At 43.3% G+C, this 20,223-nt stretch overlaps 1 protein-coding gene across 1 annotated transcript in view; it reads right to left on the bottom strand.

The window, feature by feature from the left end:
* Positions 1 to 20,223, bottom strand: part of SPON1 (spondin 1) — a 245,692-nt gene that overhangs the window by 16,654 nt on the left and 208,815 nt on the right. Inside the window, exons 8-9 of the mRNA XM_018567996.1 lie at positions 19,084 to 19,285; positions 493 to 633 (exon numbers count right to left, since the gene is read on the bottom strand). Coding sequence (XP_018423498.1) covers positions 493 to 633; positions 19,084 to 19,285 — 343 coding nt within the window. The remainder of the gene's footprint in view (positions 1 to 492; positions 634 to 19,083; positions 19,286 to 20,223) is intronic.

Genomic DNA, 20,223 nt, shown 5'->3' with positions numbered 1-20,223 from the left:
CTTATATATCTTAGCTAATATTTAAAAAAGTAAGGTAGGCTAAGAATCCAAGTTTATCTATCATATCATATCATACCATATCATATTAGTGAGTGTGTTCTATAAATAAATATGACAATTCCCAGAGCACTATGGGTTAGCTAAAGAGCTAGCACAGCAGATGTGTGCTTTCAGACTTGCACGATCCGACTAAAACCTCAGACCCAGATGTACAGAAAGGTAGAAGTCAATCCTCTGACTCATTCACGTGAGTGTGTGTAAATTGCAGCTTCAGTTATTGAGTTCTGCAAGAGGGGCAAAGAGACAGAAGGAACCTTAATAAAAGCCTAAAGTCTCCTGCTGGCTCAAATGGAGAATACTAAATATTAATACACAAAATGTCATATTCACTAGTCTACAAAATATAAAAAAGGAACGTGTACAAAACTTTACATTTTAATGTTATGCAAAACCCAAAAAATTTGGTATTACCTTTAATAATGAATTACTTGCCTTTCTAGCAATCCTTTCAATAATGACCCTGGCAACTGGAATAATGGGACCTCCTTCTGGATCATAGAAGGGGCTCTGCGGGTGGTCCAAGCTGGTCAAGGGTCGGATTTTGTCTTGGGGTATTGTAGGTTTGTTCGGTGACTGAGAGATTGAGAGATAGAGAGATTGAGAGAGAGAGAGAGAGAGAGAGAGAGAGATGTATTTTAAGGCATTTCTAAGTGAAAATCAATAACATATCATAACATATGGGGGCTACAGGACTATAATGACATAAAAAAGATGTTACGTTTTATAATATAAACATGCATTCACGCTTGTGTGTTTTAGTGCAATGCGTTAATTAAAGAAAAAACACTGCTTGCTACGTCTTTGGTGCAGTTTCCAGCAGTGTACCTTCTATAGGGATGCAATTTAATGCATGGAAAAGGTTTCTACCTTTCGAAATACCCACCTTGTACTTTATATATACTACAGTATGATAAGACTTTCTATGGAAGCTGAGAAATAAAACCACTGACTAATACAATTTAACGATTGATAGATAATTGTTGCGTGATATAACCAAAACTCGTTCTCTTTTCTCAGTGAAAATGCTGCTACCTGTACTCGCACTGCAGTGCTCTGTGCTGTCAGAGCTCAGTAATTGCCACACCCCTCAGCACAAGTGTCCTCACACAGACTTCTACTGCAGAGGAAGAGAGAGCGCATGTCAGACCAGCTCTGTTCATTAGTGCTGATTACTAATTGCACTGGGTCTAACTCTGATGCCCATGCCTATCTTTAAAGGAGAACTATGAGGTGAGTGCTTTTCTAGCCGACCTGTGACAATGAGACTGTCACAGGTCGGCTCAGTAGATCGGGAGGTGAGCGAACACATACCGGCGTACTCTCTCCTCTCGATCCTGTCATGGCTCTCTGCCGTGACAGGGGAGGGGCTGGATTCCCCCTCCCCGCTCCGATCCGCCAGCGCTGACTGGCGGATCGGACAGGGGTGGGGCGGGTACAGCGGGCTCTGCCTCTAGATAGGCAGAGCCAGCTGTCACTCACGCAGCTGGGCGGATCCAGACATAATTGTTGGGATCTGCTTCAGCTGCTGCGTCTCAGTATACCGCAAGCAGTAGCTCGCGGTATACTGTGGCGTCTCAGCATACCGCGAGCTGTAGCTCGCGGTATTCTGAGCTTAGGGTGACGGGAGGATGCTAGTTTGTGTCCTACCGTTACCCTAAGGAGAACTATGGGGAAAAGCCTTAACCCCATAGTTTTCCTTTAAACTCCTTGACCATCACAACTGCTGTAATAGGAAAAAGGTAAGATTATGAAAACAAATATTGTTAGTACATTGTCTTACGTGCCTGCATATCTCTTTCCTCAACAATAATTGGACTTTAAGATCCACATCAACACATTATGGGGTTGAAAACTTTGCCCAGCATATAGCTGTATAAATGCCTTCCGCATGGCTTTCCTGACACTGCTCCTCAGCTCCATCTAGAGGCAGCATTGCCGTGTGAGAAACAGCATTTATGATGGCTTCGCCTAGCAAGGGGCCAAGCTGCCCTGAAGTCGCACTGCCACAGAATGGAACCTGACCCCGACCACTTCTTCATTATGTATCTGTTTAGCCCCCGTTCACACCGAGGCGTTTTGTTGCACACAGTTTCCAATTGAAGTCTAAGGGTCCAAAAGCACTGTAATCCCCAAAAAAGTAGCTTGAGTACTTTTTCCAGCGACAGGCATTTTTCTGCTTGCGACAAAATGCTGAGGTGTGTACTGGGGCCATAGAAATGAATAGGATTCCTTGTCTTGAGCGTTGTGTCATGCTCAGCCTTTAGCAACAAAATGCCGAGGTGTGAACGCAGCCTTAGGTTGAAAATCTGTATGATCTTTAATAATGAATCTGTCTTAGACCTGTGCAAATCTGTCACTTGGCTGCCCAGGAATTCAGACACAGGGGTCCCAAATACACTGTAAACTTGTGGCAGAGATTTAGCTAAGGGAGACAGTCTGATTTGCATCTGGAGTTGCTTATTTGCTTGATGAATGTCCCCCCATTGTGTGTAACGGTGCAAAGAGGTATATTGTACTGAATGTGGGTTCTGGAGATGCATTAGGGCATTGCATCAACAACGCCGGTTGTATGAACAAGTCCTAATCTGCACATGTTTGGTAACTGACTAAGCAGAGAAGTAAAGATGACAGCCCTGGAACAAACACCCTCGAAAATTTGGCAGCAGCGGTTTTATTATTTTTGTCCTAGCAGATTTCCTTTGATCTGTGTTCCAGGCTCAGTAATATCTGCAGCTGTTCTCCTATCCTAAAAACAGGATCAGTTGGGGGTACTTGAGGACTGGTGTTAAGGAACACTCATATATTATATAGTAAGATTTTAAAAAAAACATGTAAGGTAAGATTATGAGAAAAGAAAGTATAATTATATATTCATAAAAAAATATTAATTCCTAACAAGGTACAGCACATTATCAGAACCATCAGAATTGGAAACGTATTTCAGTATTGGTCTTATTCAATGATTCCCCTGACATTTGTTACGTTGTTGGTAAGCTGTATTTCTGAACATTTCCAGTTGATGGCAGTGTAATTACAGAATACATCTCACGTTCAAAAAAAAAACAACTTAAATAGCCCAACAATCCGCAGTCACAGCACAGTCGCAGTCACCTTTTAAGTTGCATTAGTGAAATAAATGAACTTTGCACGATATTCTAATTATTCGAGTTTCACCTGTAGAAGCCACCAGCCAATTTCTAAACAGAGTCGAAAAAATCAGGACTCAGGCACTGCTAATGGACTAATCTACCCAAAACTACTATTTCTAGACAAATACATTAGAGGGCATCAATGCTTTGGATAATACATTGGGTTCTTATATATGACATAATGAAGGTGTCACTCTCTTTCAGCTAAATTCCCCAGTTAGAAGAATCAATAGAACTGCAATTAAAAGGTTCACGTGATCTCACTGCTAAACTCCGGAGTTAAATCTTAAAAATGCATTCAAGTACCTTAACTAATATCAAAACATATATCTTATTTGTGTATCACTCGGCTGTAGATCCTCAAATCATCTCTGCATCCTTCTGGAGGGTGGCTACCTTTGTTCCCCATGGTCCCCGTGTGTGTTGTAAAGTAGCCAACACTCCAAGCTCGCTCCCAGGATAGACTACAATCTCTGGTTTAGTTCACCATTGCCAATACTAGTATCGGTGCCGATGCCAAGTATTTGGGCAAATTCCTACTCGCCCAAATGCTCCAAAGCCTAGCCCGATACTTGAGCGTCCGGTATCAGGAAGCCGGGAAGCGAGTCATTACATGCTGCCTGGCTTCCTGATTGGCCGGGAAACCAAATCCATGCTCCTTCATCACTTGTGACGAGGGAGCAAAGAGCCAGCTTCCCAGCCAATCAGGAAGCCAGGCAGCTTGTCATTACACGCCCCCCGGCTTTCTGATTGGCCAGGAAGCCGGCTTCATGCTCCCTCGTCACTTGGTGACGAGGAAGCATGGAGCCGGCTTCCCCGGGCCAATCAGGAAGCTGGGCACCTTGTAATGATGCATTGCCCAGCTTTCTGATTGGCCCGCTTTCTGATTGGCCTGGTTTTCTTAATGGGACTTCCGGTATCGGTATTTGGTATCGGTGAGTACCAAAAAAAATATATCGGTACTTGTACTCGATACTGAAAAAACAGTATTTATGCATCCCTACTTATTTGTATTGAGATTGTAATCCATCACAGGAGTGAGCTTGGAGCGGTGACTACTTTACAACACACACAGGGACCATGGGGAAGAAAAGTAGCCCCCCTCCAGAAGGAAGGACAGTGTCAGCACCAATTCAGAGATGATTTGAGGATCTACAGCCGAGTGATACACAAATGAGATACATTTTTGTTAATAGTTGAGGTACTAAAATTTATTTTTAAGATTTAACTCCTGAGTTTGGTGTCACTTTAATCTAAGCTAACACGCCAGTATGAGTATTTCATTTTCAAAAAATGGACAATTATTTTCAGCTGGGCTCAATAAGAATCAAAAATTACAGTCACATGACAACAATTAAATGAAGGTGTCCCTCTGTAAGCTTTGTAAATTGGTTGTACAGAGCGGTGTGATAAAAAGTATATTAACCACTTGCCGTCCGCCCGTAGTAAAAAAACGGACGTATGTGTTCGCTCACCTCCCGATCTACTGAGCCGACCTGTGACAGTCTCATTGTCACAGGTCGGCTAGAACTATGAGGTGAGTGAAAAGCATTCACCTCATAGTTCTCCTTTAATAAATATTCTATTAGGGTGGAAAAAAAGAAAGATAGTTGTCAATAACAACCAGATTCCATTTCTTTTTCTTTTCTGGTGCAGTTTACAAAATAAAAGATAGATAAAACTCTATATTCAGATGTCTTCTAGTTTAATACAACTCACTTGTACAAATGACAAGGAAGGGTAAAGAAAGTGAAATTACAGATTCAAGTGCATAAAAAACTTCCACAAGTTTATCACAATGAAGATAATTCAAATCCCGCAGTGAGATATTTCTTATACGCTTCCTGCCCTGTAATCCCACTGAAAGACACAGTAGGCAGCCTCAGGTAAGTCTTTTTTATCCCAAAATGGCTGATAACACACAACACTTTCCAAATCTGGCTTGCTTGTTAAATCACAGGTCAAATCGTTGAAGCGGACCTTTACACTCAAAAATCTAATTCTACCAATGCATCTCTTAAAGGAGAACTATGATTAAAGGAGAACTATGATTAAAGGAGAACTATGAGGTGAGTGCTTTTCACTCACCTCATAGTTCTAGCCGACCTGTGACAATGAGACTGTCACAGGTCGGCTCAGTAGATCGGGAGGTGAGCGAACACATACCGGGTTCGCTCGCCTCTCGATCCTGTCACGGCTCTCTGCCGTGACAGGGGGAGGGGCTGGATTCCCCTCTCCCCGCTCCGATCTGCCAGCGCTGACTGGCGGAACGGACGGGGCGGGTACAGCTGGCTCTGCCTCTAGATAGGCAGAGCCAGCTGTCACTCACGCAGCTGGGCGGATCCCGTCATCTACGTCGGGATCTGCTCCGGCGTCTCAGTATACCGCGAGCTGTAGCTCGCGGTATACTGAGCTTAGGGTAACGGGAGGATGCTAGTTTGTGTCCTCCCGTTACCCTAAGGAGAACTATGGGGAAAATAACCCCCCAAAAAAGAGGACAGCATAGGTATGATGAATAGCTAGGCAATAGGCCAATAGCAAGCTGGCTATTGCACCCGCCCACTGCTGCTGTCAATCAGCAGAGGAGGACCTGATGGAGAACTTCAGGTCCACTTCTGCTGATTGACAGCAGCAGTGGGTGGGTGCAATAGCCAGTCTGCTTTGGCTATAGCAAATTTAAATAGCCAATAGAAGCCTAGCTATTCATACCTATGCTGTTTATTTTTGTTTTTTTGTTCTCTGACTGATGGCGGCCAGCAGCCCTGTGGTAAAAACAAAGACAGATAGCAGGGGAATATTTACTCTGCTAGATAGAGCAGAGTAAACCTTTCCGGGATAAAATGTTTCTCTCCCGGGCATCCGGTAGCCGCTATCGTATAGCGGGAGACTCCCGGAACGTCCGGGAGAGTTGAGATGTCTGCATGTCAAGTGTAAAATGACTTCAGTTTGCCAACGCAATGCATACTGGGATTGCCTTGTCATCAGCAGAGCATTGCTGGGAAATCTCATCTCAGTGAACGGCATTTTCCTCCCCTGAGAAGATGTACACGGTCACATGTCTAGTCACATGTGCCAAATTTCAGGAAGTATAAGGAGATCTAGTAACCTGCCCTTAGTAAACATGGCCACTGTCAGAAGACTGGAGAAAAGAAAGAGAAATAAGGTATACAAAGAATACAAAGTCGGCAATTATCTAGAAGTATGTGATTGTAGATTGTCATTACTATACGTTTCTAAAGGTGTGTTTGTTGATGTTTTAAAGATATGGTTAAAGGTCCACTTTAATGAATATGAGCAACTACCTGAAAGTAGACTGGCATTTTAAGACTGATGCTGGTTAGCAATGACATGGCACATAGGGGTCTATTCATAAAACAAACAAACAAAAACACATAGATATTTGACCACCAAAACTGCATGTACATTTTGTCCTGTGCAAATGAACACCCTTATGAGAATGGGGCAGAACGGAATGTTTTTTGGCTATTTTCTCTTATGGTCAAGTGTTCTTCAAATAATTTGGGCAGTAGTAAAAATAGGTTCATTCATAAAGAACATAGAGTGAATTGTGAAAATACATTTCTAGAGAAGGGAAATAGAAAATAAATGTAACCATTACTATTACGGGGATTCCTGTGGCAGAACTGGTTGCATGCATTTGCTAATTACCTCCAGCATTTTGTAGAATTGTTACATTGTATCTCTTGATTGGGGTTGCCACCTGTCCAGGATTCACCTGGACAGTCCAGGTTTTGAATGCTGTGTCCGGGTCTCATGGCAGCAGAAACCTGGACACATGATGTCAGGCTGACAGGGGCAACCAAAATTAAGATAGGGGCTACTGACCCCCCACTGAAAATAGTCTCAACTGTGATTATTTACATATGAATGGGTGGTGCTATTTGCATATGAATAAGCCACAACTTATTCTCCCAAAAAAATGTTTGCGCGTCGCTAGTGTTCGGGTTTTGCTTGAAGAAAAGGTGGCAACCCATCTCTTGATATTAAGATGTATTTATTTCCCATGATCTTCAGCTCCAGCTAGAGGTCATAATGCAGTTTTCCCAATTGACTCTATAGGCTAGTTTACACCCTCTGCATTGGAAAAATGGCCAGCACAACCCGAATGCAAGACAAGGTGGTGTGCGCCTAAAAAAAGTAGGCCATGCAGTACTCTTTTTAAGTGCACCACAATAAGAAGCAGTACAACCACATCGCACCACAGTCAGCACATAGAGCTTAATGAAATGTCACTAGTGACATTTCAATACAGTTCTAACAAAAATAAGAAACAGTGCGATGTTGCTTGATCGAGCGGATCAGCACTGTCTGGGCACACACACATCAGCAGCCATGCAGTTGAGTGCGGCTGCTAGCATGAACAAGCTCTATGTCCTTTATGAACTAACTTATTTTTACTTCTGGCCATAACATTTTAAGAGGCTTCAGCCAAAAGAGAAAATAACCTAAAAACATTTGATTTTGCCTCATTCTCACAACATTTAGTTCATTCGCACAGAACAAATGAGGTTCAACTGACAATTAGCAATGTACATTTTTTAATAATTAAACCCCATAATGTGTCTTGTATTTTAGATTACCTTGTTCTTTGCAACTGCCCCTCAGAGTAACCCACAAAGCTGAATCCTTCATCTAAAAGTTAAGTTGTCCTTTAAAGGATAAGATCACATTAAAGAAATGCATAATTATTTTTACTATTTGCATTCAAGCCTAAAAAGTATTGCAATTGTGATCACTCGATCACAGCTGCAAAGCTCAGACTTCAGCACATTCTCTCACAGAAAGAGCTCAGTACTGAGATATTGGGGTTGATTTACTAACCTTATAAACACGCCACGAACAAGTATACACCTCTGTAGTGTGTTCCCTCCCAGCATGATCTATTGGTGGAATCTAGACACCTTTGTAGTGTGTACACACCGAGCAGGTGTGTTGTGCAAAGCCCTGCATGAATTGCAAGGTGATGTGTAAATTAGCTCTACGTTGTGTTGCTTGCGTTGATGAATGCAGGAATGTAAATGCATGAGCTAACCATTTTTGTCTAAACTGTGAAGCAGCATTATATATGCATCATGTGCATGATTTTTCCATATATGGCATTAGTGGAAATATGCTTTTAGAGACTTTTTGGTTGATAAATATGTTTTGCTGTGTAAAAATCACATGCACCTAGTGCGTGCGTGCTTTTAGGTTAGTAAATCACCCCCTGTGACTATATAATTGTTAAAAAAAGGCTTCCTGCAGAGAAGATTCATGGCTCCTGTAACAAGCACTGCTAATATTTGCAGTACTAAAGAGATACCTCCGTCTGAAGAATCCAATATTTCCAGGAGTGATCCTGGTCCAGTGTGGTGCTCAGTGGTTACATAGGGATGCACCAATACCGTTTTTTCAGTATCGAGTATAAGTACCAATATTTTTTTTACGGTACTCGCTGATAAGGAATACTGATACCGGAAGTCCCATTAAGGAAGCCAGGCAGCGTGTAATGATTTGCTGCCAGGCTTCCTGATTAAACATTAGGTCGTCTCCATGCTCCCTGGTCAATAGTTGACCAGAATCAGGAAGCCGGACGGCTTGGTGACGAGGAAGCAATCAAGAAGCTGAGAAGGTGAGCAATGACTCGCCACCCAGCTTCCTAATTGGCCAACTTCCTGACCAATCAGGAAGCTGGGCGGCTAGTCATTACGCCGCACCTGGCTTCTTGATTGGCCCAGGAAACCGTCTCCATGCTCCCTCGTCACCAAGCCACCTGGCTTCCTGATACTGATACAGTATCGAGATTGGCATCGGGAGCATTTGGGTGAGTATGAGTACTCGACAAATACTCAGTATCGGCACTGATAGCGATACAAGTAGCCGGCCCCTTAGGTCACTACTGTAATGTAGGGGCCATCAAGTGCAGCGGGACACCAGGAAATTGACACTCCTGGAAGTGTCAGATTCCGCAATATCTTCAGCCAGTGGTTTCTCATCATTACTGCAGGCAGCAGGGAGCAGTGGGTATCCAATGCCTTCGTTGCAGGAAGCGTTTGATTTTGAACCATTATATAGCGAGCGACAATGTTGCTTTAAGAGTCAGAGAGAAATTACTTTAAAGGACACTTTACTTGGTAGGGACATTTACCTCTGAATCTTCTGCACCAAAGTAGGTAAGTTTGAATGGAGGGGGCCAACAGTTGTGGAATACAGACCACATAACATGTCACAGAACCACTCTTGACTGCTGCCTCCAAATGCATGCACAGGACTTCAACAAAATATTGAGAAAAGAGTTCAGCTTAGGCAAAGCAATTTCTTGAAGGAAAAATACAGAGTATGGCTGATATTGCGCATTGATTTTAATTTGTAATCCTTGCCTTTACACAAAGCAGAAAATCAATGGTATAGTCTCAATTTATGTAGTATTTTACGCAGTGCATCTCACTCGGCACAAGGCAAATAAAACCGGAGCCATGTGAGAAGAATTTTTGCCTTTCGCTTGAAAGTTTTAACACGTCAGAAATCTCATCGGAGACTTTTATTACTGCTGACATTGAATGTGCTATTTTCATCATGTTTAAGATGCAGCTTCTTTGACAAACTCTTTGCAGAAAGTTATTCAAAAAGGTGGGGAAGAAAGAAAATTTTTTTTTTTGAGACAATCAGATTTTAATTGGACTGGGAACATAATCGCAGAGAGCTGTCAAAAGCTAATCTCCGATCTATTCTCAAGCCTAGCTTGTTAAATCTTCTCTTTAAAGTGCATGGAACTATTGAATGGCAGAGGAACTTGTCTGTTCTTCTACAAGATGGATGGGGCTAGGAGCTGGAAAAGAAGTAAGGAAAGAATAATTAGGCTAAAGTACACACATACAAAAGCTTGGACATATGAAGGAGAACTGATCATAATAACTAGAAAACGTGTCTTTTTGCCCACTGATCCCAAATAGGGGGTGGGGCTGCACAGGGATCAGCTAACCCCAATAGGCCAGTCACTGGGGCTATTAGTTGCCAGTGCTTGCAGAGTAGGTCTTGGTGTGGGCAAACACGTCCAAATAAACACTTCCCATAGTTGTCCCTAACCACTTCCCTATATCTAACTGTTCAGCAGACACTAATACCTTACCCTCTCCCTACACCAGTCATATCACAATCCTCCTCTCTCCTTTACTAACCCTAACAATTGACTCCCCCACAGTAACCCTTCCACAACTCCCTCCCCCACTTACCCTGACATTCAACTCAACAGTAACCTTAACACTTTACAGTACACTAACCCTAACAATCAACCCTCCCTCTACACTAATCCTAACACTCAACTCTACACTAACCCTAACACTCAACCCTCCCTTTACACTAACCCTAAAATTTAACCCTCCCTTTACACTAACTTTAACACTTAACCCTCTCTTTACACTACCCCTAACATTCAACCCTCCCTCTACACTAACCCCAATGCTTAACCCTCCCTCTACACTAACCTTAACACTCAACATTCCCCCTACATTGTCCCAAACACTACACTTACACCAACACTCAAACCCAACACAACATTAACCCTAACAGTTACCCCCCCCCCCCTCCCCCATAATCCTCCAAAAATGTATAGCTCCCCCTACTAGAACTTTAACATCTAACCCAATAACATCTAACATGTAAACACAATAACTAAGCACTCATAAAAGCTTTTACTATTCCAATGTAAATTAATTATTAGAAATTATCAAGCTTTTTAAATTTGCAGTTTTGCTTTAAATAATACCTGGCGTTCCTGCCGTTCACACACTTTCTGCTATAGGGTGACAACCCTCTGTCCCTATCTTCCAATTGTGTTCCTGTGTTGTCACACGGTCTTCAGTTGGAGACTACAAGTGTCTGTTGCAACACATTTTACCCTGGAATGGTCCACAATTGTCACTATAAGAAAGTCTGGTTTTCTTGGCTTAACATCGTTTTGATTTCCCTTCAGGGCTGCTGATGTATGAGGTCCTAGGTACTAGATGATCTCTACTGAAGAAGATCAGAGTTCAGATAGGCTAATCTGTTCCTTCAGTGGAGATCTCAAAGCTAAATGTGTAGGCCTTTACACATGTAAGCAAAACGTAACAGAGAGTGTGGAGTAACATTTTCAAAATATAGTAGCCTTTCTGTTAGTCTTTATTTAGCCAATTCAACAAGACAGCTAAAGCAAAACTTCAGATTTTCTCTCAATTCCTGTCTTGTTGACACCAGGACAATAAATGAGGAGAATACAGGTAACCAGGACGGTAAAGAAACCAATTAAAAACCTAACAGCAGTTTTAACCCTTCCCCATACCAAAAAAAAATCTGCCTGTGTCTCCTATCTTACTGGAGAAATTTCTTATTATATCCTGACCCTCTGAACCCTTGCAGGACAGGAAGTCAATAGAAAACCTCAAAATAGCAATAGAAAAACCTGAAACGGTTCCACATTTTATCCAAGAATTACATGGTTTTTTTTTCAACATTTTAATGCAGGCCCGCTTATAAAACTTGGAAAATGACTGAAGAGAGGAAACTAAGCAGCAGCAAGCCCAGAATTCCCATTGCTCGATTCCCTGATTTAATGAACACAACCGTTATATGTTACGCAGTCTCAATCTGATTATGTTATTACATGAATACAAAATAGAATATGGAATGAAAGCAATGTAATGTATTCAAATTCAACAGGTCTGCCTGTGTTTTACATCATTAACTATTTCTGTCCAACAGAACTGCAATCCCAATGAAAAATCCCACTCACCACTGTTACTGGTCAGGTAGGAGGAATATCTTGTTTATAGTGGACCTTTTACTAACATACACAGTGAAAGAGACATGCCGTAGGACTTAGGAATTACCCTGTTTCCCCGAAAATAAGACCTACCCCGAAAATAAGACCTAGTACTATTTTTGGGAATTGCTAAAATATAAGACCTACTCCGAAAATAAGACCTAGTTGTGACCATTCCCAGGGCCGGTGGTGGCAAAAGGGGGAACCTGCAGAGCTGCGGGAGAGAATCAGCGGTGCCAATGAAGCCAGCGCTAGAGGAAGCGAGGCGGCAGCGCAGGGAGCAGAGCCACATAAGCCGATGCTTCCTCTATAGCGCCGGCTCCTGTCACAGGCGGAGTGATACCAAATGCACTCTGCTTGTGAGGAATCGATAGTGAAAGCTTCTCTTTTAGTTTTCTGTGTATATTGTACAGCTCAGATGCTGGGAATGGAGCTTGTCTCGGGGACATGGAGATTGTCTCGGGGACAATCTCACTGCTGTTCCCATGAGAAGAAGTTACATAACCCGAGGCCATGCAATGGCCAAAGAGGATGGAAACCCGGAAATAGCAAAGAAAGAGATGGTGGTGGCAGGAGGCGAAGCAGCCACTGAGAGACATGTGTAGAGGCTAAAAATTTGCTTTGTTTCGGATTTCGTTTATTTCGTTTTTCGGAATTCGGATCCTATCTGTGTTTCGTTTCGGGAATCGGATTCGTATTTGGATCTGATTCGGAATTCGTGTCGGATTCGGAATTCGGACAAATTCCCGAAAATTCAACTTGCGGTGGCGTAGCAGAATTGGCACATTTGTCATTTCTGGTGCTTTGCTCTAGTCTTTCCTATTAAAGGGACATTAAAATCCTTTTCTTAATTTGTTTTTATCCGTTTAAATGTTAGCAGTGCAAGCACAGGATTTGGACGAAATTCGTTCCAAATCCGAAATTTCGGATTCGAAATTTCGGATTAGGATGCTTTTGGATGATTTCGGATATGTTGTAATTCAGAAATTCGGATGCTCCGAATCTACATATTCTGAAATTTCGTCCGAATTTCGATTCGGAACGAAACGAATCACAGATGTCTAGCCACTGACAGCCTAGGTCGGTCAGCACTGGAGTATGGTACAATTGCAGAGTAAGTGTGCCACACTGCGCACATATGTGGTACATGCTTGCACATTATGGCAATAGCCCAGCAGCCACAGCTAACTTTGCTTCATGATGGGAATATGAGCACTTCCAGCACTGATACTGCTGTGTAGTAAAGTTTTAAAATATTTGGACCAATATACAGGCTGGCATGGGCTTTGGTTATCATTAAAGATAAGTGCAGCATGGGGGGCGGTTGAGTAATTTTAATTTTTTTGTGAAAAAGTGACCTACCCGTTTAATATTTAGGGGATAAAGCTAAATATTTTAAAGTAGAAGAGTATTGTAGACTAAATACTTACTAAAGGTTGTGAGACTTTCTCTAAGTATAACCTTTCCAGCTCACCTTAATGCGAAATCTACCATGAAACACACTCCAAAGAAGGTCTATCCTGTAAGTTGTTTTGTCAAAGCAGATGTTTAGTATAAATGTTCAATCTGCTGTTTAAGATACAGAGAAGGATGCCCTATAGTAGTTACAGTCTGTATATGGGACATTGTCTTAAATCTAAACTCCAGGCAAACATATAATACACAAATTAATGCAGCTCTGTCCCTAAGGTATTTGCCGCCTGAGGCAATGTGCTGTTGCTCGGGGAAGGATGATGTGCTGGCAGGGAATAGTCGCTGGGGGGAAGCGCGCAATTGTGCTGAGTTGTCATTTGGGGGAAGGGGCAGACCATGCTGCCAGTGGCTCTGTCCAGCATCCCACCATTGCTAAGAGTTTGCCGGGATGCAAGCAAGAGTATCCCGCTCAGCGCCTGGCAACCAGTCAGTGAGCTGGGCGGGAAGCCGCACTGAGTTTTTTTTTTTCCAGCCCCCAAAGAGCTGCCGCCTGAGGCCACAATTTGAATATGACCTAGTTTAAGCCTCTTGCAGTCCCTGTATAGCATCACTATGCTGCTTCTCCATTCAGTGCCCAGTCACAAGCAGAGCGCAGGTCCAGGGTGACCTGGGCTCAAAGGAAGTGGGTTGAATGATGCTAGCCATCACACTGAGGACATCTAGTGGCAGAAAAAAATGCTTCAGGGGAAATCTCTGAAGCTGAATATTGCAGAAAAAAATGGATTCTTATTTTACCTTTTAATGGGCTATTCATAGAGTTCTGCTATTAGCAATATCAACCACTCCCTCTTCTCAATGTGGCATCATCCTTATGTATGAATCACTATACCTGAATCACTGTGTCTCAGGCAGCTGCCACAAAGTGACAAAGTGACTGGATATTTTTGTTATGTCTACTTAGAGATGTTCTGCTCATATTACAGAAAGTACAGTCTGTGTATAAATCAATAGCGCTTTGAAATTTAAAGTAATTGCAGGAGCACAGTATTCCCAGACAAGAAGAGCCGAGATGTATATATTATTTGGCCAGAGTCTGTGGGAGTTTATAGTTTACTTCTATCACCGCCCCGAGCTGGCAATAAAAAGTAAGACATTGTGACTGCGGTATATGGTCAGGGATCAGCAAATCAATCACTAACTCTGAACTCTCTACCAGACCCCTAACACTTTTTTATTAAATATATTAATTCTTTATTCCAATTTTTTCACATAAAAAACAGAAGTCAAGCAATATACTTTACAATTAATTTCCATAAATACCACCATACTTACACAATGAACATATCTTTCACAAATAACAGCCTTTCCACCAATCCATCCTCCCTCCCTCCCTCTCTATATTATTCCCTTCTCTACCGAGAGTTCTGACTGAGAGCGGTATTTTTGTCTCCCCCTAGTTATTAATCCATTATCGTCCCTATCCACCACTCTATAGTTCCACAACCTTTTAGGAAGTTCCACTATATATTATCTCTAGGGTCTGCAGGGACCCCTAACACTTAACCCTCTTCCTATTCAAACACTAAGGGGCCTATTTACACGGAATTCGCAGAGCCATTGACCCCGTGAATATCTGAACGTTCATTCTGAGCGAATAGAGGCAAAAACAAATGTTCTTAGTAGGGATACACCGATACCAGTTTTTCGGTATCGAGTACGCGTACTGATATTTTTTTTTGGGTACACGCCGATACCAAATACTGATACCAGAAGTCCCATTAAGGAAGCCAGGCGGTGTGTAATGACTGGCCACCAGGCTTCCTGATTAGCCGGGAAGCCGGTCAGCGTGTAAAGACTCGCCACCCAGCTTCCCCATTAGCAGGGAAGCCGTCTCCATGCTTCTTGTCACTAGGTGGTAATCAGGAAGCCGGGCACCATGGAATGACGCGGCGCCTGGCTTCCTGATTGGCCGGGAAGCTAGCTTCATGCTCTCTGGGTCACAAGTGATGAGGGAGCATGGAGCCTGCTTTGCGGCCAGTCAGGAACCCTGGCAGCGTGTAATGCGTGTAACTCGCTGCCCGGCTTCCTGATACCGGAAGCTCAAGTATCGGGTTAGGTATCGGAGCATTTGGGCGAGTACTCTTTGGGCACCGATAGCGATACCAGTATCAGTATATACCTAGTTCTTAGTATGTTTTCTTTTGAGGTTGAATGCAATGTAATACATGATGGCACTAGATGGAGCCAAAGGATATAGAAAATATATGCTTATTTCCTATGCTCCTCTGCTCCATCTAGTGGTTATAAAAAGGTATTAAAATTACCTTACATGTGACCTGAAAAAATAAATAAATACTATACTACATTTTTTAATCTATTCACACAGAATATCCCTGCTTGGTGGGGTGGGAGACCTGAGTTTCCTCTGCTGCAATTAAGTAGCATTTACAGGTCCCACCCTTCCCCCAGCTTGTGACTGGATAGTAAAAAGAGATGCAGCAGACAGATGAGCTCATCTCCCTGTCACTATGCTTTCTTCCCCTATCAGCACAATTGTTGTTAGTATATGAGCACTGCTCCTTCCCTTTTTTTACATGTTCTGTTACACTGCACTGAAAAGAGGTAGAGCAAGCTCTACTTTTATTTCAGCGCACTGTAACGCAACGGAACGGAGTGGTGTGAACTGGTCCCATTCACACCCATTCATTTTTTTGTGTTGTCTTCCGTTGCCATCCATTGAAAAGTGGATCACAGCGGATGGCAACGGATCTGGTCTGAATGGGGCCTTAATCTTGGCAGTTGTTCAGCAAGACTGCTGATCATGCTTCCTCATCCTGTTATACAGCCACTACACTGAGAACTAGGGATGCACTGATACCGACACTAGCACAGTATCGGTCCTTAGTATTTGGGCGAGTGCTCATACTCGCCCATATGCTCCAATGCCTGGCCCGATACTTGAGCTTCCAGTATAAGGAACTTAGGCAGTGAGTCATTACACGCTGCCCAACTTCCTGATTGGCCAGGAAGCCGACTCCATGCTACCTCATCACCAGGTGACGAGGGTGCATGAAGCCGGCTTCCCGGCCAATCAGGAAGCCGGGCGCCATGTAATGACGCTTTGCCCGGCTTCCTGATTGGTCAGTTTCCTGACCATTTAGAAAGCCGGGCAAGGCGTCATTACACCGGCTTCCCGGCCAATCAGGAAGCCGGGAAGTGTGTCATTACATGCCCCCCGGCTTCCTGATTGGCCAGAAAGCCGTCTCCATGCTTCATCACCTAGCGACGAGGGAGCATGGAGACGGCTTCCCTGCTAATCGGGAAGCCGGGTGGCGAGTCATTACACATTGGCTTCCTTAATGGGAGTTCCAGTATCGGTATTCGGTATCGGCGAGTACCGGGAAAAAAATATCGGTAAAAATCGGTACTCATACTCGATATCGGTGCATCCCTACTGAGAACCCACAAACATGTCCACAAACTATAATCATGGCAATATGAAACAGCAAGCAAAAATGTGAAGCTTGCACACAAAAAATGACTTTGTAGCAAACGTTACATTAATGACTCCCAATGTGTGATTACGGAAAATACGCAATGGCTTCCCCTTAAAAGAGATACTGACCTCTGCCAATGTATTCATAAGAAACAAAGCACTTGATATAATTTAACAGAAAATCCACTGCTGGACACTCTCAATAATTCTCCTTTCATGTAACATTCTAAATGCTAATGCTGCTCTAATCATGAGCTAAGTATTGACAGGAATAGGCCTGGATGCTGTGTGACAACTGAAGCCCTAATAACATGCTATGTCGCCCTCCCATCTAGGAGCCACTTGAGTTTAACCAAACGCATTTGCAGCAAATTCAGCTGTATTGGCTGGAGATGACCTAGATCTGTTACTTGGTTACACATGGAGGGATTGTCGGGATGATCAGCTAAGTATAGAGTAGAATTGAATGAAATACTTTTTTTTTTTACAGCAGCAACCTTTAAAGGATAGCCAAAAATATGCGTGTCACATTAACTTATTGTTATATTTTTCTTGTAGAACATCAATAATAAAGTTCAACTGAACTCTAATTATAAATGTTGCCAATATGTTCCAGTGCAGTTAAATGTTAAAGTTCCAGCCTATCCTCTCCTGTTATGACATCAGCATTGTAATAGGAATACATACTAGAGATGTTTCTGATAATGCAATCAAAGCTTACTTGAAAAAATCCCTTTTATGTAGTGAGCACTGCCTTCCATCTGTCCATTGTGCTTTGCATCTCTTTCCTTGCTGCTTGATGTGATGCAATCTCGATTTCTCAAGACTACATACCCATCATGCACTGCTTCCAACAAGCAATGAAGATGTTACATTGTGCGAAGTTCAGGCGTTGAGTTGTAGAAGTTCAGAAGGCTGGCTTAGTTATTGTTAGTAGAAACAGTAATTGCAATTGGAGTGCCGGTGTCCTTGTTTCTACATATTCATTTAACGGTTGCCACCCGTTGACTACCGCAGCACCCATCCTTTCTTTCGTGGAACAAGCAGTCAGGAGTGCGATGGGTTAATGGACTTTTTAGTTATTGTTAGGGCTCAAGCTAACAATTATCATACGATAAACATAATCGATTAGTTGCCCAATTATTTTTTCAACTAATCGATTGGTTGTATTAACAAATTCTCTCTCTCTCCCAACTAATTGATGATGAGAATCGTTGCCAACTATTCTCATTATTGATTATAATTTATTTAATCGATTAGTTATTGCAGCCCTAGTTAGAGTGGTGGCAGAAGGAACCTGAGTCCGGGCGGTGCACCTTGGGGAGAAGGAGTTGGCTGGTGTTACATGCTAAAGGAAGGGGCTGATCCATCTCACTGGCTCTGGTCAGCGTCCCGCCCAGCTCACTGAAGTCAGTGGTTGCCAGGACCTGGGTAGCACGCCGGCCAGAGCCTCTCAGGGGCATGGCCCTTACACATCTTCCCACCCAGCTCCTAGCAACCTGGGATGATCCTGCCAGAAAGGGGGTGGCAGGCACAACATTGTGCCGCTCTGCCTGATGCCCCCCACCCCCATGTGACTTAAAGAGATGCCACCTGGGCCCCAGGCTGCCTTATTATAGGGAAGGCCCTGTTCACTGGGATGAGGGAATTTGTGTCAGTGCATTGAGGAAGTCCATCCTATGGGCGCCTTCAATAAGTACGTTTAAAAACTTCTAGATGGATATGGTTATTGGGAGTGGGATAGAACTTATGGAAATTCAATAGAGAAATACATATTTATTTTTAGGTTTTGACCATAGTTACCCATAGATTACAGTATTATCATCGGTTTAGTTGATATAGAGGACACAGCTATAGCCTCTCCGCCACCAGCGTGCTGCAGAGAAGGACTGCAGTTCTCTATATGAGAAAAGAGGGCCAACACCTCCCCTGTTGGGTCAGAGCTAGAGCTCTCCAGTCAACAAAGTTAATGCACTGTGCTGATTGGAAAGCTCTACCACTGAGTCAGTCCACAATAAAGAGGGTGTTGCTTTCACACAGCACAATGGTTCCTTTTCAGCATGCTGGCAGGAACAGCCATATTTTTTTTGCTATGGCTATGGCTGCAAGAACAGTAGATCAAAGGGAAAAAAAAAACTTTGTTTTATTCACTAATGTGTCTGTACCTCATACGTGACTCCACTGTCAGTGCCGGCATCCCAGGGGATGAGATCCTGGACCACTCTCTGGACCCAGCCACACTCCTTTGTACAAAGATCCTCTGCAGAGAGTCCAACGTTCCAGTCTGGGCTTGGACCGAGCATAGTCAGGAAAGACATGAGATGACGAGTCCTGTCCACCGAGAACTCTGCCGATGGCGCAGCTCTTCTGAAACAAACGCAGCAAATCAGAATTAATACACACATCGCACATCTGAAAAAGCAGTTTATTTTTAATTTTTCTTAAGATGTAGGAAGACTGCTGAGTCTTGACCTGTAGAATCTGCCCTCCCATGTTGGGCCATTTATTTGTTTGTCTCCCCAATGTACAGGTCTTTGCACTCCTTACTACACTTCACTGTATATACCAAGTTCTTTGTTTGAGAGTTTCTGTCCCAGTTTATTATATTTTATATTGGGGATGCACCAATACTGGTTTTTCTGTATCAAGTACCGATATCGGTACTTGCTGATATCAAATACTGATACTGGCATCCATAGACCCAGATTTTCAGGAAGCTGGGAAGTGGGTCATGACCCGCTACCCAGCTTCCTGATTACCTAGGAAGCCAACTTCACTTGTTTCTAGGCAGCCTGGCTTCCTGACCAATCAGGAAGCCGGTAGATGGGTCTTTCTATCGAAAGAGCACCGGCTTCACTTCCCTTGCGACACTGCGTGGCAGCCTGGCTTTAGGAAGCTGCTAGGTAGGTCATGACGTGTCACCTGGCTTCCTGATTGGTTAGGAAGCCAGGCTGTCTAGCATCAAGTAAAGCCAGCTTCCTAGCCAATCAGGAAGCCGGTAGATGGGTCATGACGTGCTGCTTGGCTTCCAGATTGGCTTCCTTATTGCTAGGCAGCCTGGCTTCCTGACCAATCAGAAAACTGGGAGGCAGGTCATGACGTGCCACCCAGCTTTCTGATTGGCTATGGAGTCTGCTCCATGCTCCCTCGCGGCCCTGCTGGTCAGAGGGAGATCTCCCTCTGACCGGAAGTTCCACTATCGGGGTATATATCGGAGCATTTGGGTGAGTAAGAGTACTTGCCCAAATACTTGGTATTGGCACCGATACTAGTGTCGGTATTGGTACATCCCCATGTTATATATA

Source organism: Nanorana parkeri, unplaced genomic scaffold (genome assembly GCF_000935625.1).
Source record: "Nanorana parkeri isolate BGI_ZX_2015 unplaced genomic scaffold, ASM93562v1 scaffold30, whole genome shotgun sequence".
NCBI classification, from domain to species: domain Eukaryota; kingdom Metazoa; phylum Chordata; class Amphibia; order Anura; family Dicroglossidae; genus Nanorana; species Nanorana parkeri.
This window is presented reverse-complemented; position numbering and strand designations above follow the sequence as displayed.